Raw genomic sequence first — 18305 nt, forward strand, 5'->3', positions numbered from 1 at the left:
GCCCTCCAGATGACTGGTCTGAAGGATAAAGTGGCCAAGGACATCAACAAAGCACATGCAGCACACATTGGAGACACTCCCAGAAGCACTAGGCTCTCTGAAATGGGGGACATTACACAGCATGCTGCTACAGGACCTCTTCTTCCTAAGGCCATCACCCTCAAGAACAGGCAATGTACTGACTTTCCTAACACAGCAAAAGAGGTATAGAGACTTAGACAAAATGATAGGACAGAGAAATTTATCATAAATGAAAGAGCAAGACAAGGCCAGGGCCAGAGATATAAGTGAAACAGATATAAATAACATACCTGATAGGGAATTTTTTTTAATTTTTTTAATTTATTTTCAGCGTAACAGTATTCATTGTTTTTGCACCACACCCAGTGCTCCATGCAATCCGTGCTCTCTCCAATACCCACCACCTGGTTCCCCCAACGTCCCACCCCCCGCCCCTTCAAAACCCTCAGATTGTTTTTCAGAGTCCATAGTCTTTCATGGTTCACCTCCCCTTCCAATTTCCCTCAACTCCCTTCTCCTCTCTAACTCCCCTTGTCCTCCATGCTATTTGTTATGCTCCACAAATCAGTGAAACCATATGATAATTGACTCTCTCTGCTTGACTTATTTCACTCAGCATAATCTCTTCCAGTCCCATCCATGTTGCTACAAAAGTTGAGTATTCATCCTTTCTAACGGATGCATAATACTCCATAGTGTATATGGATCACATCTTCCTTATCCATTCGTCCGTTGAAGGGCATCTTGGTTCTTTCCACAGTTTGGCGACCGTGGCCATTGCTGCTATAAACATTGGGGTACAGATGGCCTGATAGAGAATTTAAACTAATGATTATAAAGATGCTCACTGGGGGTGCGTGGGTGGCTCAGTTGGTTGGACATCTGACTTAATTTCTGCTCAGGTCATGATCTCAGGGTTGTGAGTTTGAGCTCCAAATCAGGCTCCATGTTCAACAGGAAGTCTGCTTGAGATTCTCTCTCTCTCCTTCTGCCCCTCCCCCTCCTCTCTCTCTCTCTCTCTCTTTCTTTCTCACAAGATAAATAAGCCTTTTAAAAATATGAAGATACTCATTGGAATTGAGAGAAGATTGGAGGACATCAGTGAGACCATTGACACAGATAAAGAATGATAGCAGAGACAAAGGGCTCAAAACTAAAATCACAAACACACTTCATGGAATGAATGGAAGGCTGGAAGAAGCAAGCATGGGAATTAAATGATGACCTAGAAGACAGAGTAATAGAAAGTAATCAAGCTGAACAAAAGAGAGAAAAAATTATGCAAAAAAATAAAATTAAGGAACTCAGCAATTCCATCAAACATAGTAATATACATATATACATATATATAGAATATCTTTCCACTTATTGTGTCTTCTTCAATTTCTTTCATCTATGTCTTATAGTTTTTAGCATACAGATCTTTCATCTTCTTGCTTAAATTTATTACTGAGTATCTTACTGCTTTTGGCACTATTGTAAATGCTTTATTTCTTAAGATAATTCCTTTTTAGTGTATAGAAACACAACTGATTTTCGTAGGTTGATTTTGTATCCTACAACTTTAATGCATTTGATTTATTATTATTCCTAAGTTTTTAGAATTTTTTAATAATGTCATCTGTGAACAGACATATAAATTTACTTTTTTTTTCCCAATTTGGATGCTTCTTAATTCTTTTTATTATCTAAATGCTCTAGCTAAGACTTTTAGTAATTTCTTAAATGAGAGTGGTAAGGATAGGCAACCTTGTCTTTTTCCTGATCTTAGCAGAAGAGCTTTCAAACTTTTACCATGGAATATGACATTAGCTATGTGCTTGTCATGTATGGTTTTTACTATGTTGAGATACATTTCTTCTATATCCACTTTGTTGAGAGTTTTTAACATAAATGGATGTTGAATTTTATCAAATACCTCCCATGCATCTATTGTGATCACTGTATGATTTTTATCATGCATTTTATTCATGTGATATATAACATTTATTGATTTGCATACATTGAACCATCCTTGTACCCCAAACATGAATACTACTTGATCAGTGGTGTATTATCTTTTAATGTGCTGTTGAACTTGCTAATACTGTGTTTAGATATTTTGTATCAATACTCATTAAGATATTGGCCTGTAGTTTTCTTTAATGATAGTGTCTTAGTCTGGTTTTGGTATGAGGGTAATGCTGGCCTCATAAAATGAATTTGAGAGTGTTTCCTTCTCTTTTATTTTTTGGAAGACATTTGGAAGAATTGGTATTAGTTCTTTAGAAGTTTTTTAAAAATTCATGATTGATTCCATCTGGTCCAGGTAAATTCTTTTTTGGGAGGTTTTTGATTACTGACTCAATCTCCTTTCTCTCTCTCTTTCTGTTCAAATTTTTAGTTTCTTTATGATTCAGTCTTGGTCAGTTATATGTTTCTAAGAATTTATCCATTTCTTTTACATTGTTCAATTTTTGCATATAATTATTCTAGTAGTCTATTATGATATTTCTATTTGTATGTTGTAAGTTGTAATATCTCCTTTATCATTCATAATTTAATATATTTGGGCTTCTTCCTCACCCCCCCTTGTTTGGTCTAGCTAGACATTTATTAATTTTAGTAATCTTTTCATGGAATCAAATCTTAGTTTTGTTTTAAATCTTTTTATTGTTTTTCTATTTTCTATTTCATCTATTACTGCTATAATCTATTATTTCTTTCCTTCTGCTAACTTTTGTCTTAGTTCATTCTTCATTTTCTAGTCCTTGATATATAAAGTTAGGTTATTTATTTGAGATTTTTTTTCTTGATCTGTGTTTTTATCACTCTACACTTACCCTTTAGAACTGATTTTGCTGCATCTATATTTTAGCATTTTTTTCCATTTTCATTTATCTCAAGTTTTTTTTTTTTAATTTCCCTTGATATGTTTTTTGATCTATTTTTGTGTTGTTTAACTTCCATATAATTCTAGCTTTTCTCCTATTACAGCTATAGCTTCACTTTATTGTGGTCAGTAAAGACACTTGTTATAACTTATTCTTCTCTTCTTTGACTTGTTTTGTATCTTAACATATGATTGATGCCTATTCTGCTGCTGTTGAGTGGAATATTCTGCTGGATCCATTTGGTCTATAGTTCGGTTCAAATCTGCTCTTTTTTATAGATTCTCTGAACGGATCTATTCATTGTTTATAATGGGGTATTAATGTCCCTAAGTATTATTGTATTGCTATTTATTTCTCCCTTTAGCTCTTCTAGCATTTGCTTTATATATTTGGGTGCTACAATATTAGGTGCATAAATATTTACAACTGCTATATCTTCTTGATGGGTTGACCCATTTATCATTATATAACCATCTTTGGCTCTTTTAACCATTTCTTGGTTAAAGTCAATTTTGTCTGCTGTAACTGTCCCCACTATACTTTGGTTACCAATTGATTGAAATATATTTTTCCATCCCTTCACTCTGTCTACATGTGTTCTTAAAGCTATGTTAAGTCTCTTGTAGGAAGTGTATCATTAGATATTTTCTAATTTTTTTCCTTGTGAATTCATCACTGCTCTTTCAAAAGTCATTAAATTTCTTTAAACCAGGTAGAGTAAGATTTAATATAAATAAATAAAATGCTAGTGATTTATTAGTGGTAGCTAAAGAAGGATGAGTGAAAAAGAAATAGCAATGGAAGGGGAAGGTCACAAAAATAAGAGAACTTCAGATTTATAAGATCCTGTACCTCAAAGTTGGTAACATTTCTGTTGTGTCAGTCAGTTAACAATTGCACCAATTGTTCTATTAATGTGTAAATTAAAGAACAAAAATAAAGTAGAAGATAATGGGGTTTGAAACCCAACTATGTAGGTTTATGTCCTAGTCTTATGAAAATCGAGGTGCATAAACTTAAAACAAAAAGACAAAACCTCTTAGTTGTTGTCTTTTTATCTTAAGTATAAAACAGAATATAAGACTTACTTTCAAGGCTGTTGAGTATTCAAACGAAATGAATTAAATAAGATAATGTTTTTGAACATATTTGAAGAATGGTAAAAGTTATATGTATGGTAAAATTGTATCTCTCACACAACACAAAGAGAGAGATGGAGTACCCTTTATCCCTTTTATTAATATCTTTATTATATAAAAGGAAAAACATGTCTATGTTTTTTTACACAGTTTATAAAAACTGATAAGCGCTTAAAATAAATATAAATAGAATCACCAGGGAACATAGATCTTGTAGTTGTAGGTATAAGGCATGATTTAGGGATATAGTTTCTTTGAAAGAGACAAGTTTAAGATACTTAATATAGCAAGAGAAGCAGGATATCTAAAAGAAATCATTATCTAGCCTAAGAAATGTGTCTGCTAAAATAATAAATCAACATCTAGAGTTGTTTTTAAAGCTTCTTCATACTATCAATCAAGATCAGTCTCCTGTTATAAAAAAAGGAAAAGCCTTAAGGAAAGCATCTTCAAATACATTTGGCATAAGAGATGATAAATCAGTTGGTTAGGATTACAAAATTTTTATGAATATGTATTTTGTCAATCAAATAAAAGTCACAAAACTGGTACTGCAGAATTTGCTTCTTTCTGATATAACATATACTGACATGCGATGCAAAAAAGGAAAAATGATTGCTTTCCTTTTTATGGATCATTCTCTTGATTTTCTTCCTTCTTTTTACTGCCATAGTGAAACTACTTGTCTTAATTTCACTCTTTGCTTACCGAAATTATGCTCTCACAAGCTTATTGAAGTTCAAAGTCAGTTCAAGTTTAGGTTTCTAATATGTGCCAGTTAATTAGTTCACTGTCAACAACAAGATAAATGTTCACTTCCAAATGCATGTTTGTATATCCCCACCCCCTGGCACCCCACTCACTTTCAAAAGAAATAGTATAAAAACTGGATCGCTTGCCATTTTCAATTTTTATATATAAACTTGGCAGTCAAATTCAGGATAAATTGACACTACTATTTTCTGTGTATATTTTATTAGCAATTTATAAACACCTACTCTTTACCACAATAAATGTAATATTAATTAAACAATGAATCAGAGAACATTGCATCAAAAACTAATGATGTACTTTATGCTGACTAACATAACAATAAAAAAAAGAAAAAATTTTCTTACAGAAATATGAGCTATATATTTTGTAAGATAAGGACAAATTTAATACAATTGATAGATATTTCAAATTTGAAACAATCCTCAAAAACTGAGTTTAGTCTGACCTCTAGATGGAAGAAACTTTTGAAAAAAGTGTTAGGTAAGTTATGCTATGGTGATTAACCCCCCACAAACACACAGGTGCAGGCACACATATTTCATAGGCCTAAAACAGAAGGTAATTTCTGTCATCACATGCCAGCTGCAGCTCTATTCCTCATTCTCATTCAATTCAGGAATAATACTTTGAATATATGATCTACTGGGGGCAACTACCCATCGCAGTTTGCAGAGTACTTAGTATCTTCATTGGACACAGGAATTTCAATACTAACAAAGTCAAGTCCCAGGTAAATAGTTGAGTTGATCACCCTAAATGTACTCTACCACAACATTTTATATAAAAAGAGTAATATTTCTATTTATAGACAGAGGTTGAAACTTATGATCGCTGAAATGTATTTCCAGACTGCCACAGATTTTCTAACAAACATTTGTTACCTAATACATGAATTCTATGAAGAGTATTAAAACTAGGGATTATTTTTAAAGCATTTAGTCCAAGTGTTAATTTGGTGAGATTAAAAAATAAAACAGACCAATAAGCATTTCCATGTGAATGTTTTTAATCCTCATGGGAATAAATAAAATTGATGGAGAAAAATTAATATTAACATGTTATCTGAGGTCACTGTAGAACTTTAGATAACAGGAGAGAGGACTATTCATCCTACTGAAAATAAATTAACTTCAATGTAAAAGAGAGGCGACTTTAGAGTAACTGAATTTTGCAAAGACATCGATTTGGTCAGACAAATTATGCTGAATCATCAAGTCTTTCTATTTAAGTTTATGAGAATTAAGAAAATAGTGTTTTAATAGGCAGTGAGTATTATATTAGTCACCATGTCCACATGAATTCAGAATGACTATTTTTCCTTAATTAATTAATCTTTCAGATTATCTCTCATCTTTAGTATTAATTCCTGTTATATTGCCATTTATTAATTAATATAGAGACTTCTACTTCAAGATTCATATTTTGTCTAGTTATTAGGAAATTGTGTTGTGAATCCAGGTAAAACATAATTATGACTTGAAACAACAAGTACAAAGATCACAAAGATTAGTGTAGTAATGCAATACAGGAAATTTCAGATGTTTGTGATTCTTTGTGCCCCATGACTCAGCTCTTCTAAGATTGGCTAATTTAGGGGAATTTTCTCACTGAACGCTTGGAGAATCAGAAATAAATGTAGGGTATCCAAAAATAGAATATGTGATAGTAGTCTGTCCCCAGGGCTTAAACTTACCTTATTGGTTTATGTCATTCTAAAACTTCAGTAGCATGTATTAAAACTTATTGATGGCTTGAGTGTGACTTGAAATTGTTTAAATTTTATTAATTCCATTGTGTATATAACCAGATATGAATTCTGTCTTTGAAGATACTAGGAATCACCATAGACAAATCGTATTAGAAAATATGCCCTAATTATATTAAAACATTTTCAAATGATACACAAATTTTTAAAAACTAAACAACTTCTAACAGTACCTGGCATCTCATTGTGTTAATACTATTGGTTCACCTGTGCTTCAAATAGTGTACCTTTTAATACTAAAGTTACTTTTAATTTGTAGTATACCTATACAGAAATTGTGACTTCTTAAGAGGGAAAGCCCAATTAACTTAGGTCTGGGTAGAAGTTGAACACATAGGTCTCAGAAACTGGATAATCATTATGCTATTTTTTTTAAAGATTTATTTATTTATTTGACAGACAGAGATCACAAGTAGGCAGAGAGGCAGGCAGAGAGAGAGAAGGAAGCAGGATCCCCACTGAGCAGAGAACCCGATGCAGGGCTTGATTCCACGACCCTGGGATCATGACCTGAGCCTAAGGCAGAGGCTTTAACCCACTGAGCCACCCAGGCACCCCTCATTATGCTATTTCTGCTGATTATTTTTCTTCTAGAGAAGGTGTAAATGCTAAGTAGAGCATCTCTTGACACTGTGATGTGCCTTCAGTTAGGGGAGCAGCCTTGGGCTTCTCCGGAGGCACTGACAGGCCTGGTGCTCTGCGCCTCATGGCTCTGTCATGAACAGTTGTTGGAAGGGCAGCTCTGGGCTGGGGCCCGTGCTGAGTCACGTATGAAACTCTGGTATCAGAACAGTTGGCAGAGTTGTTTTAAATCTGTCTGATCCCTGGCATTTGGTGAGAGTACCTCACGGTGCTCTACAAGTCATGGACTCCTTCTGGCTACAGTCACCCCTAGATGGTCATGGTGTCTGCCCCACCCTCAGACCATGTGCTTAACAGGACAAAAACCCAGGCTAATACACACTAGGAAACATACCTTGTGATATATATCCCAGAAAACAGAGTGTAAGGGACTGTTGTGGATTGAAGAATGAGTCAATCTAGCCAAAAGAATATCACATAAGCGTTTTGAACATGAACATGATGAAAGATGGTACAGAAAGAAAAGTGGAAAGAATAAAAGAAATAAGCAAATGTTACCTAAAAAGTATGTCTTATAAACTTTAATCGGTACTTCTAGAAATCAACTGTATATTTATAAGCAAAATACTCATAAACATATTTTAATAAGATGCATATCATTTTGCATTGCTTCCTTTTCTAGTATGTAGGTACTTTAGAGTGCACAAGATATTCCTGTTGGCTTGTGAAGAATGTTTGCTTCATTCATCTGTACCCCTGCTACTCTGGAACCAAAAGCCATGACATTTGCCAAGCTAAAGTCCATCCTCCTCCTCAATTTAAATATTTGTGGCAACTGGTATTTAAAGGTAATCCAATTTTTTTTTTTGTATGTCTAAATCACTTCAAAATCTATTAGGTAAGTCTGTTTCCAATTACACAAAATATTTTATATCTCAAAACACGAAATAAAGTAAGAATGTATTTAATACTGTGTTCTCTGATTTGTTCCTTTAATAGACATACACTTAACACCCACTAAATCCCAGGAATTCTGCTTGGTACAAGGTATATAATAATGAAGAAAACTAGATCTATTCCCTACTCTTGTAGATCTGTTTTTTGGAGAGGAATTATTGGGCACATACAGTATGATACAATATGAAATAAAATGTTCCTACAGAAAGAAATAGCCTCTCATGACATCTTATAACCAAAGAGGAAAAAAAGAAAAAAGAAAAAAAATTGGACAATTGGAAGAGTAAATGGGGAGGTCAGATAAAGTTTCCATTTTAAAATGACCCTTGAACAGAGATACAAAGAATAAAGTGAGGGTAGAGAAGTTAGAGAAGAGTGCATTTTAGTTTGAGGGAATTATATTTTTAAAAACACTGTGTTTCAAAGTATCCAAATTTCAGTTATGCAAAATAAAGCAGTTTTGAAATCTACTGTACAACATAGGGCCTATGATTAATGGTAATATACTGTATATTTAAAATTTTGCTAAGAAGGTAGATCTTATATTAGATGTTCTTATCATGGGAAAAAAAACAAAATAAACAACAACAAAAAAAACAAAGTGGGTGGGAAGAAAGTTTTACAGGTAATGGATAAGTTTATGACATTGATTTGGATTATGGTTCACAGATGTATACATAACTCCAGACACATCAACTTGTATACTTTAAATATCTACAACTTTTGTTTTTTAAAGACTTTATTTAGGGTGCCTGGGTGGCTCAGTGGGTTAAGCCTCTGCCTTCGGCTCAGGTCATGATCTCAGGGTCCTGGGATCGAGTCCCGCATCGGGCTCCCTGCTCAGCAGGGAGCCTGCTTCCCTCTCTCTCTCTCTATCTGCCTGTCTACTGTGATCTCTCTCTGTCAAATAAATAAATAAAATCTTTAAAAAAAAATAAAGACTTTATTTACTTATTTGAGAGAGAGAGAGACAGTGAGAGAGGGAACACAGCAGGGACAATGGGAGAGGGAGAAGCAGGCTCCCCACTGAGCAGGGAGCCCTATGCGGGGCTCAATCCCAGGACCCTGGGATCATGACCTGAGCCGAAGGCAGACACTTAACAACTGAGCCACCTAAGCATCCCAAATATCCACAACTTTTTATATGTCCATCATACCCCCAAAAAAATGGGTTTAAAAAAACCTCCACTAAATTAGAAGGGATGAATCCTTTGAAGACCTGTTGCATCTCTGAGAACAAGAATAGAAATATGATTCGGGGAGAGAGCCATGCCAGCGCTAAAGTGCTGGGTTAAATATTTCTATTTTTTATTCTAAAAGGAATAGGAAATCACTATAGAGTTTGACACATTTAAAAAATAGCCAAAAGGAAAAATAGATTGGAGAATGGAAAATCGATAGTTGAATATTAGTCATCTTGTTGGGGGATAGAAGCTTGAAAAACATGAAAGTTCTTATTTTGAAGTGAATACAGAGAGCAACTGACAGAGATGTCAATGGGAATCCTAAGTTTCTGGCTTTAACTCTTGAAAAAATTGTAACACATTTTTTAAATATGTTTTTAATTGTCTTATACAATGGCAGCTCTTATTTCAAAATCTATTTTGATGAACATAATTTTCTGTTCTATGATTACACTTTGTATACTAGTTAACTTAGCTCATGCAAATTGGCACACATTCTTAAAACTGTATGGTACTTCAGTTAAATCTTTTAAAGACTATTTCCTCTGTCAATGATATTTTGGCATTACGGTTTATCAACAATCAGCATATGAGTAGGTTTGATATGGCTGCTCTCAACTAAGGGCTTATTTTATTCAACTGAAAACAGCTGCACTTACAGCACTACTATTATATTAAAACAGTGTTGAAGTAAACTAACAATTAGCTTTTTAGACAGTAGACATGATAATTTATTTCATTATGCTCTAAAATGATATTCTGGAGAATTAACAACCCCTAATGACAGAAATAGTTACCAGTTCATTAAGCAAATCACACTCAACACCAAAAGTGATAGAAGAGAGCAGTGACTTGTTGATTATTTTATGCTAGTGCTAAAAGGAACTTAGGAGATTGTATTATGAATATTTACTATTTTAAGAATGACACAAAACAAGCAAATGAGAACAACTGAAGTTAGAGAAGTTACCTAATGTATTTGGTGTCAGGACTATTTAGGGATTGTGTTAGTTTAGTTGTTTTAAACCTTAGCCACATATTCTAATCACCTGAGGAACTTTTAAAACCTACTGCTGGACTCCCATTACAGAACAATCAAAGTGGAATCGTACTGAGGTGGACATAGAGACCTTGAAAGGCTGCCCAAATTCTTTACATGTGCAGTATGAGAAATAATCTACTGTACCCTGCCAAATCAGTTCATGGACTTCAGGGCCTGCATCATTGTTATACTTGATTTTCCTTTGTCTCAAAGTAGAAATAATGCATGTATACATTTACTAAATTATAAACATTAAAATTCTCTGAGAATTAAAAATGCCTTCAGGGAACACATTCACAAAAATAAAATAGCAAATATATTTTTTAGGAAAAATAGGAGGAGTAATAGGAAACCAAACAGCTTGTAGATAAATTATCTCTGACTAAGCATAGTTTAATGGATGATAGAGTAAGCTTATTTTATTTTATTTTATTTTTTTTAAAGATTATTTATTTATTTATTTGACAGACAGATCACAAGTAGGCAGAGAGGCAGGCAGAGAGAGAGAAAGGGAAGCAGACTCCCTGCCAAGCAGAGAGCCCGACAAGGGGCTCCATCCCAGGACCCTGGGATCATGACCTGAGCTGAAGGCAGAGGCTTTTTAACCCACTGAGCCACCCAGGTGCCCCGAGTAAGCTTATTTTAAAGTAAAACAAATTCTTTAGGATATGGGGGTAATATGAAGTCAAAATTGTTAATGCATAAATCATCTTTGAGCAGTTAGAATCAAAGTAATGTAAGTGTATTTAGTCATTATCCTTTCATGACACTATGTTCAGAACTTAATGAACATAAGCTAATGATTACAAAAATAAGAATTATGTGACCTCCACATCTGAGAATCTAAATGACTTGAGCCATCCAAGCTAAAGAAGGCAGTGGGATGAAGCTTAATAGTCAATAAATAGTTAAGTAGAGCTACCCAAATTTCTTTTTAATGTCAGTATAAAGATTCAATAAAGCAATTTTCTCAGTAAAGTTTTCAAAACAAAAAAGAAGTTAGGATAAATTTTAAAAGTATGTAGATAGAATTACAGGTTTCAGGTAATTTTTTTTTTCTGGTTGATGCTGTTAAAATCTCATTTCCTTTCTTTCCTCATAAAATATAATTGAAGAGAAACATTAAAATCAAGCTGGCAAATTTGCATGGGGTGCATTAATTTTACCAGTAGTAAAATTATTTTTAATTAAGATATTTTTCTACCAACTAAATGAAGTGTCTTACACGCCCAATCAATTCTTGCCAATATGATTGCTCTACAAAGAAGGGATGATAATTAATTAGAAGAAGACCCTTCAAGGACAATTGGTCTACAATGCACAACTTGAGAAAGAGCTGACATGCACTGTTTCTTTTCAATGTCATCATCTATGTTCATTATATGTATTATTAGGTTTGAGAAAAGGAGATACTGACAGAGTGGATAATGAGTTGTGAAGTGAAATAAGATGATATGAATCATAGTTAAGAAAAGATGAAATCATAGCAAAAATAAAGAGATACGTTCTCTGACTACCTTTCTTTTTTAAAGCTTGTGATCATTACAACTTAGTTAACTGAATTTGAAGCACACATTTATAACATTTAATATGTGATAGTGAAGTATTTTTTTCTAAATGAATGAGTTCTGTGCTTCTGAATTGATATTGCAAACCAATATGTACTTTAAATTCTCACTCTTTTTTCTTTATGAAGTAGAATATCTTATTTGTGGTAGAAGATATTTTAAGATATTAATTATATTCTATTCATTTAAATGACTTTTGTAATTTTATGATGATTATTTGGAGATTGTATCTCCAAAGCAATCTTGATCAAGAGTACCTTTTCTTATTATACTGCTCCTCTTTCAAATCTTTTGTTAAATACCTGCTGTTATTTCTATATCCATTTAAGGTTTTCAGGCCTTGGGGCACCTGGGAGGCTCAGTAGATTAAGCATCTGCCTCTGGCTCAGGTCATGATCTCAGAGACCTCTGATTGAGCCCGACATTGTGCTCTCTGCTGAGCGGGGAGTCTGCTTCTCCCTCTTGTTCTCCTTCTGTTCTCTCTCTCTCTCTCAAATAAAGAAATACAATCTTGGAAAAACAAAAAAAGATTTTCAGGCCTTACTTCAAGATTTAAAAAATAAATCTGAGATTTAAAAACCAAGTATATTTTAGTGCTTTTCATTTACATTACTTTTAAAAATTTTTTACAGTAACAAGATTATGTTAATTATTAAATAAAAAATAAGTGACTTTCATATACAGATAAGAGCCAATTAATGAATTTAATGGAAAAAATCACTAAAAATATTAAAATACCCAGGATTAAAATTAACAGTTATGTGAGTTCCACATTGAGAAAACTTCAAATACTGCCACAGTATAGTTACAAACACACAAAATCTGGGGGAAAAAATTGTACAGATATACCATGCTATTGGCAAGGCAACCTAGTGTAGTAAAGATTTCAAATCTCCATATTCTTTCACATACTTGTGAAGATTTCAGTAAAACAATAAAAATTTTTTATGTTTGTTTTATTTCTTAAAGTCCACCTGGAAAACTAACAAAATAAATAGAGCCAACTATACTCTGTAAAAGTGCATTATGTGAATTGTGGGGCTGAGATTTAGTTCTGTTAAATAATAAAGCGTACTGGGGCACCTGGGTGGCTCAGTGGGTTAAAGACTTTGCCTTCGGCTCAGGTCATGATCTCGGGGTCCTGGGATCGAGCCCCGCATCGGGCTCTCTGCTTGGCGGGGAACCTGCTTCCCCCCCACTCTCTCTGCCTGCCTCTCTGCCTACTTGTGATCTCTCTCCCTTTCTCTGTGTCAAATAAATAAATAAGTAAATAAAATCTTTAAAAAAAAATAAAACGTATTGTATAGCTTCAATAATGAAAAACATGTTACTGTTATATTGATGGTCAAAACTGTGCAAAACAAACAACCAAAAATCAATTCAAGTCATACAGAATACTTAACATCTAATAGAATTTCCATTTCAGTCATTAGGGTAAATAAAAATTACTCAGTAATTGAGGTTGAACAACTGGATCGTCATCTGGAAAAAAAAAAAGTCTAATTTGTATTTAACAGAATACTCTGAGTTAAATTCATATCAATAAAAGTTTTAAAAATAAAAATTTAAATGATAAAAATATCAGGAAAATGTTGGAGAATTACTTTATAAAATTGGGATGGGGAAGACCCTTTATAGCTATCAAAAATTTAGTTGCCAGAAAGAAAAGGCTAGTCCTTTGACTACATGACAAGAAAAAGTGTCTGAAAGACATCATCAAAACAGACAAACAGCAAAACAAAACAAACAAACAAAAAAAACTGTTCAGAAGGCATAAAAAGTATTCCTAAATATATGAGGAAGTGTCCAGTTTGTAACTCTTAATGAGAACAAAGCAAATTTTAAAAACATCATAAATACATACTTTTTCTCTCATAAATATGGCAAAAATCTGAGATATTTTTTTTTTAAAGATTTTATTTATTTATTTCACAGAGAGAGATCACAAGTAGGCAGAGAGGCAGGTAGAGAGAGAGATAGAGGAGGAAGCAGGTTCTCCGCTGAGCAGAGAGCCCAATGCGGGACTCGATCCCAGGACCCTGAGATCATGACCTGAGCCGAAGGCAGAGGCTTAACCCACTGAGCCACCCAGGTGCCCCAAAAATCTGAGATATTTTATACATTGCTCGTGAAATGTAAAATCACCATAAAATCTGAGCAAAGCTATTCACTATATCCATCAGATATATTATAAATGTGTATACTGTTTGACTTAGCTTTCCCATCACACATGCTTCCGTCTACGTGCTAAGTAATATGTATACAAGATTATAATTGGCATCATTGTTTATTGGAGCAAAAGAATGAACACAAATGTAAAAATGATTATGCAATACTCCTTGTGTTGATATGGCAATCCCTGAGATACAGGGAAAAGAAAGGAAAGCATGCTGTAAAATGTAATTGTGTATATAATAAGCTACCTTTTGATTTTTTATTTTCAACTTGTGGTTATCTCCCTGGAAGCCTTTTTCTATGTTCTTTGCTCCAGTGTCCTGAAATTCCACTATCTTGGGACTTACATTGCAGATTATAAATTTTTTAAATTAAGATAATAATTGCCATATAACATTATATTAGTTTCAAATGTATAACATAAGGATTCTATATTCGTATGTATTGCAAAACAGTCACCATAATAAGTCTAGTTAATATCCATACTACACCATAATAAGTCTAGTTAATATCCATACCACAGGAGCGCCTGGGTGGCTCAGTAGGTTAAGCCTCTGCTTTTGGCTCAGGTCATGATCTCAGGCTCCTGGGATCAAGCCCCACATGCTTCCCCCTCTCTCTCTGCCTGCCTCTTTGCCTACTTGTGATCTCTCTGTCAATTAAAAAAATAAAATTTTATAAAAAAAAAAATCCATATCACACATAGTTACATTTTTTTTCTTGCGATAAGAACTTTTAAGATTTACTCTCTCAGCAACTTTCAAATATATAGTACAACATTCTTAAGTATAATCACCAGGCTGTACATCGATCCCATCCCCAGGACTTATTTATTTTTTAACTGGAAGTTTGTACCTTTTGATCACCACCATGTGTTCTACCTATCCATCACTCCACTTCTGGCAACCACAAATCTGTTTTCTGTATCTATGAGTTTTTGTTTTTTATTCCCTTTTAGATTCTACATACAAGTAAAATTATACTGTATATATCTTTCTCTGTCTTATTTCACTTAGCATAATGCCCTTAAGTCCCATCTATGTTGTTGCAAATGGCAAGATTTTCATCCTTTTTTAGGACCAAATAACATTTGTGTGTGTATGTGTGTGTGTGTGTGTGTGTGGTGTGCACATGTGTGCTATTCATCCACTGGTGGAAAATTAGATTGCCCATGACTTAGCTATTGTAAATAATTCTGCAATGAACATGGGGATGCATATATCTCTTTAAATTTGTATTTTTGTTAATTTGAAATAAATACTCAGAAGTGGAGTTGTGGGACCATATGAGAGTTCTATTTTTAATTTTTTGAGGAACCTCCATAATGATTTTCGTAGTGGCTGCACGAATTTACTTTCTCATGATTTTTATTCTTGCTCATGTGTAAGCACTTGATAAACCCTTTTATGTGGAAGCATGTGCCTTTCAATTTTGGGGTAGTCTCTATATTATTTCACCAATAATCTATCATTTCTGTTTCTTATTTCTGTGCCTCTAAGTCCAAAAATTTGATATTGCATCTCCTAAATTGATCTCATTTTCTCATAATTCTTACCTTTTCCACTTCTTTTTATTTTGCCCTATTTTCTACTCTATTACTCCAATTAAAAATATGAAAACTAGTGTTGAATTTTTTATTATTTTTGTACTTTTCTAGACATTTTTACTTTTGTCTAAATTGCAGATTTTTATGACATTCTGTTCTTTTATATAGATAAAACAAATTTTCTTGTTACTCTAAGAATATTATAGTTTTGATTTGTTTTAAATTTTTGTCTTCCATTCAGTGCCTCAGTTTCTGTAAATTTTTTTACTTATTTATTTGACAGAGCGAGAGATCACAAGTAGGCTGAGTGGCAGGCAGGGAGAGATGGGGAACCAGGCTCCCTGCTGAGCAGAGAGCCCAATGTGGGGCTTGATCCCAGCACCCTGAAATCATGACCTGAGCCCAAGGCTTAACCCACTGAGGCACCCAGGCGCCCCTCTATAAATATTTTTAATGATGGTTTGTTCTTTCTTATTTGAAATCTTTCTGCCAAATGTTGGATAATCATATTTAATGGCGATGACCTAGCAGTACTTATTGGAAGCTTGCCATGTGAACATGGGTTTTGATAACTGGCAGCTCTATTGGAGGGTTCTAAGTTGACAGCTGACCATTCAACGGCAGAATCCCAATGAGCTTAGTATCCCTAAAGCAGGAGCCTCTAAGATCCTCTTTCTCCTGAGAATAAACCTTGAAAATTATTTGTTTGTGGACCAGCAGGGAGATGAGTGATGGGTCAGAATAATTATCTGGATTTGTGAGTTGAGAGAAGAGCTATGTCAACTATTCTCCCTGTTGCCAGAACCCAATACTACATTCTCAGGCACGTTTAAGTCTTGATAATCTTAAGATATCTGCTAAGCACATAAATTTGTTTTTTTTTTTTTATAGGTATGTATGCCCTCTAATTATACTTTTGCCTTTTGACTATTGCCATTCTGATAATTTTGTCATGTTTCCACCATCTTTTTAGTTTCTTGAAATTTATTGAAAATATTTGCTCAAAAAATATTTGCTTACTGTTGCCTCATTCTCATTACCTTTGTGAGTTAACACTTTTGTTTTTTTATTACCTCCTTTTTGAGGATTTGGGAGGAAGAAGGAATGATATCTCAGGTACAAATATTTAATCACATACATCATTATAGAGAACTCTGTGCCTGTAAATTAGACAACTTAGATGAAATGGGTAAATTCACAGAAAAATACTAGTTGATGAACTGATTCAATAATATATATAAAATTAGAATAGTTATATAAGCTCTAAAATAATTGAATAACTTTAAAATATATTTCCACGAAGATAAAGATAATATATTGCCTTTATCAAAGTTCTCCCAAATATTCAATAAAGAGTTAAATCTAATACTATTTAAACTCCTTCACAAAACAGAAAGGAGCATTTATTGATTATATAGGCTAGGATGGCCATATTTGAGTTATTTTTATCTCAGCACACTGAAGATATAATTCTTACTGGCATCATTAAATTTACTGATATTTTCTTCTCTCATGGCTGATCTGCTGATAATCTCAGCTGCTGATTATTTTATTAGTAATTTGATAATAATTTTTATAATCTTAAAATTACTAGCAATTTAATTACACTGGTAAGGTTGAAAGGTTTGGAACATTTTGCAAGGCTTCCTACCTTCTTCCCTTTTTTCCAGAATTACATATAAGATATCTAAATATGTTTGCACACAGCAGGGAGATTTCAGCTTGTGAACCATCTCTACTTTATAATTAAGTTGTAAGTTGTATAGCTTACATAATATTTTCTGTGAAGTCATGTCTCACAAACACTAGATTTTAGGTTTGTTAACCTAAAATTCTAAAACAGGACTATTTGCTAGGATTCTGTGGATAAATATTATCTACATAAAAAATTTTATTGGTCACTTTACTAGGAGGTTTTGGTATGTTTAAAAGAGACTGTATCCAGTCTCCTATGTTGTTCCACTACCTGAGAATATTACACCATTAATAAAAAATTCACAGGTTCTCAGTTCAGCATAATTATTTCCTTTCCACAATTCTGGGATAGCTTTGCTTGCTTGTTTGTTTAAATTTCATTTCCAAAACTCTCATTTCCTACTTCCCTGTTTACCAATTATATTAATTTTCTATAGATACTTCAACATATTTATTATAGGTATTTTACAGTCTATATAATTCTAAGTCATCTGTTTTTACTCTTTCCTCTTGAATAGAGGTCACATTCTTTTGCTTTCTTGCAACTTCATTTTTTATTGTATTACAGATATTATGTCTAAAAGAGTGCAAAATAGCTAAATTATATATGTATATGTATGCATATCTATATTTTACTGACACCCTCCCACCCCACATAAACACACTCCTTTTATCAGAGGACTAGGACAAGTTGTTAGTTGTTTGCCTATTATAAATGTTTTAAGGATATTTTCCAAATATCTTTTGAAATAATTACATATGCAGATATAGTATATAAAGAATAAAAATTCTTTTAATGCAAAATATATCTTATCTATTAAATCATCTTTATAATCATTAATAGGAAATTTATTTGAAGTTTTGATGCTCTATTTCTCAGTTCATTTTTAAAATGAAAAGATTTAGCCTTATTCTACTTTGTCTTTTTCAAATTTAGTATTCTATACATGTAGAAGCTTATTTTGTGGTAGACATTTTCAAATT

General features: G+C 33.2%; 1 protein-coding gene across 1 annotated transcript in view; it reads left to right on the forward strand.

The window, feature by feature from the left end:
- Window positions 1–18305, forward strand: part of LOC111152227 (eyes shut homolog (Drosophila)) — a 1631332-nt gene that overhangs the window by 121911 nt on the left and 1491116 nt on the right. Inside the window, 1 exon segment of the mRNA XM_022510634.1 lies at window positions 7837–8002. Within this exon segment, the coding sequence (XP_022366342.1) occupies window positions 7837–8002 (166 nt within the window).

The sequence above is a fragment of the Enhydra lutris genome, unplaced genomic scaffold, assembly GCF_002288905.1.
Source record: "Enhydra lutris kenyoni isolate GAN:26980312 unplaced genomic scaffold, ASM228890v2 scaffoldscaffold28, whole genome shotgun sequence".
NCBI lineage: Eukaryota > Metazoa > Chordata > Mammalia > Carnivora > Mustelidae > Enhydra > Enhydra lutris.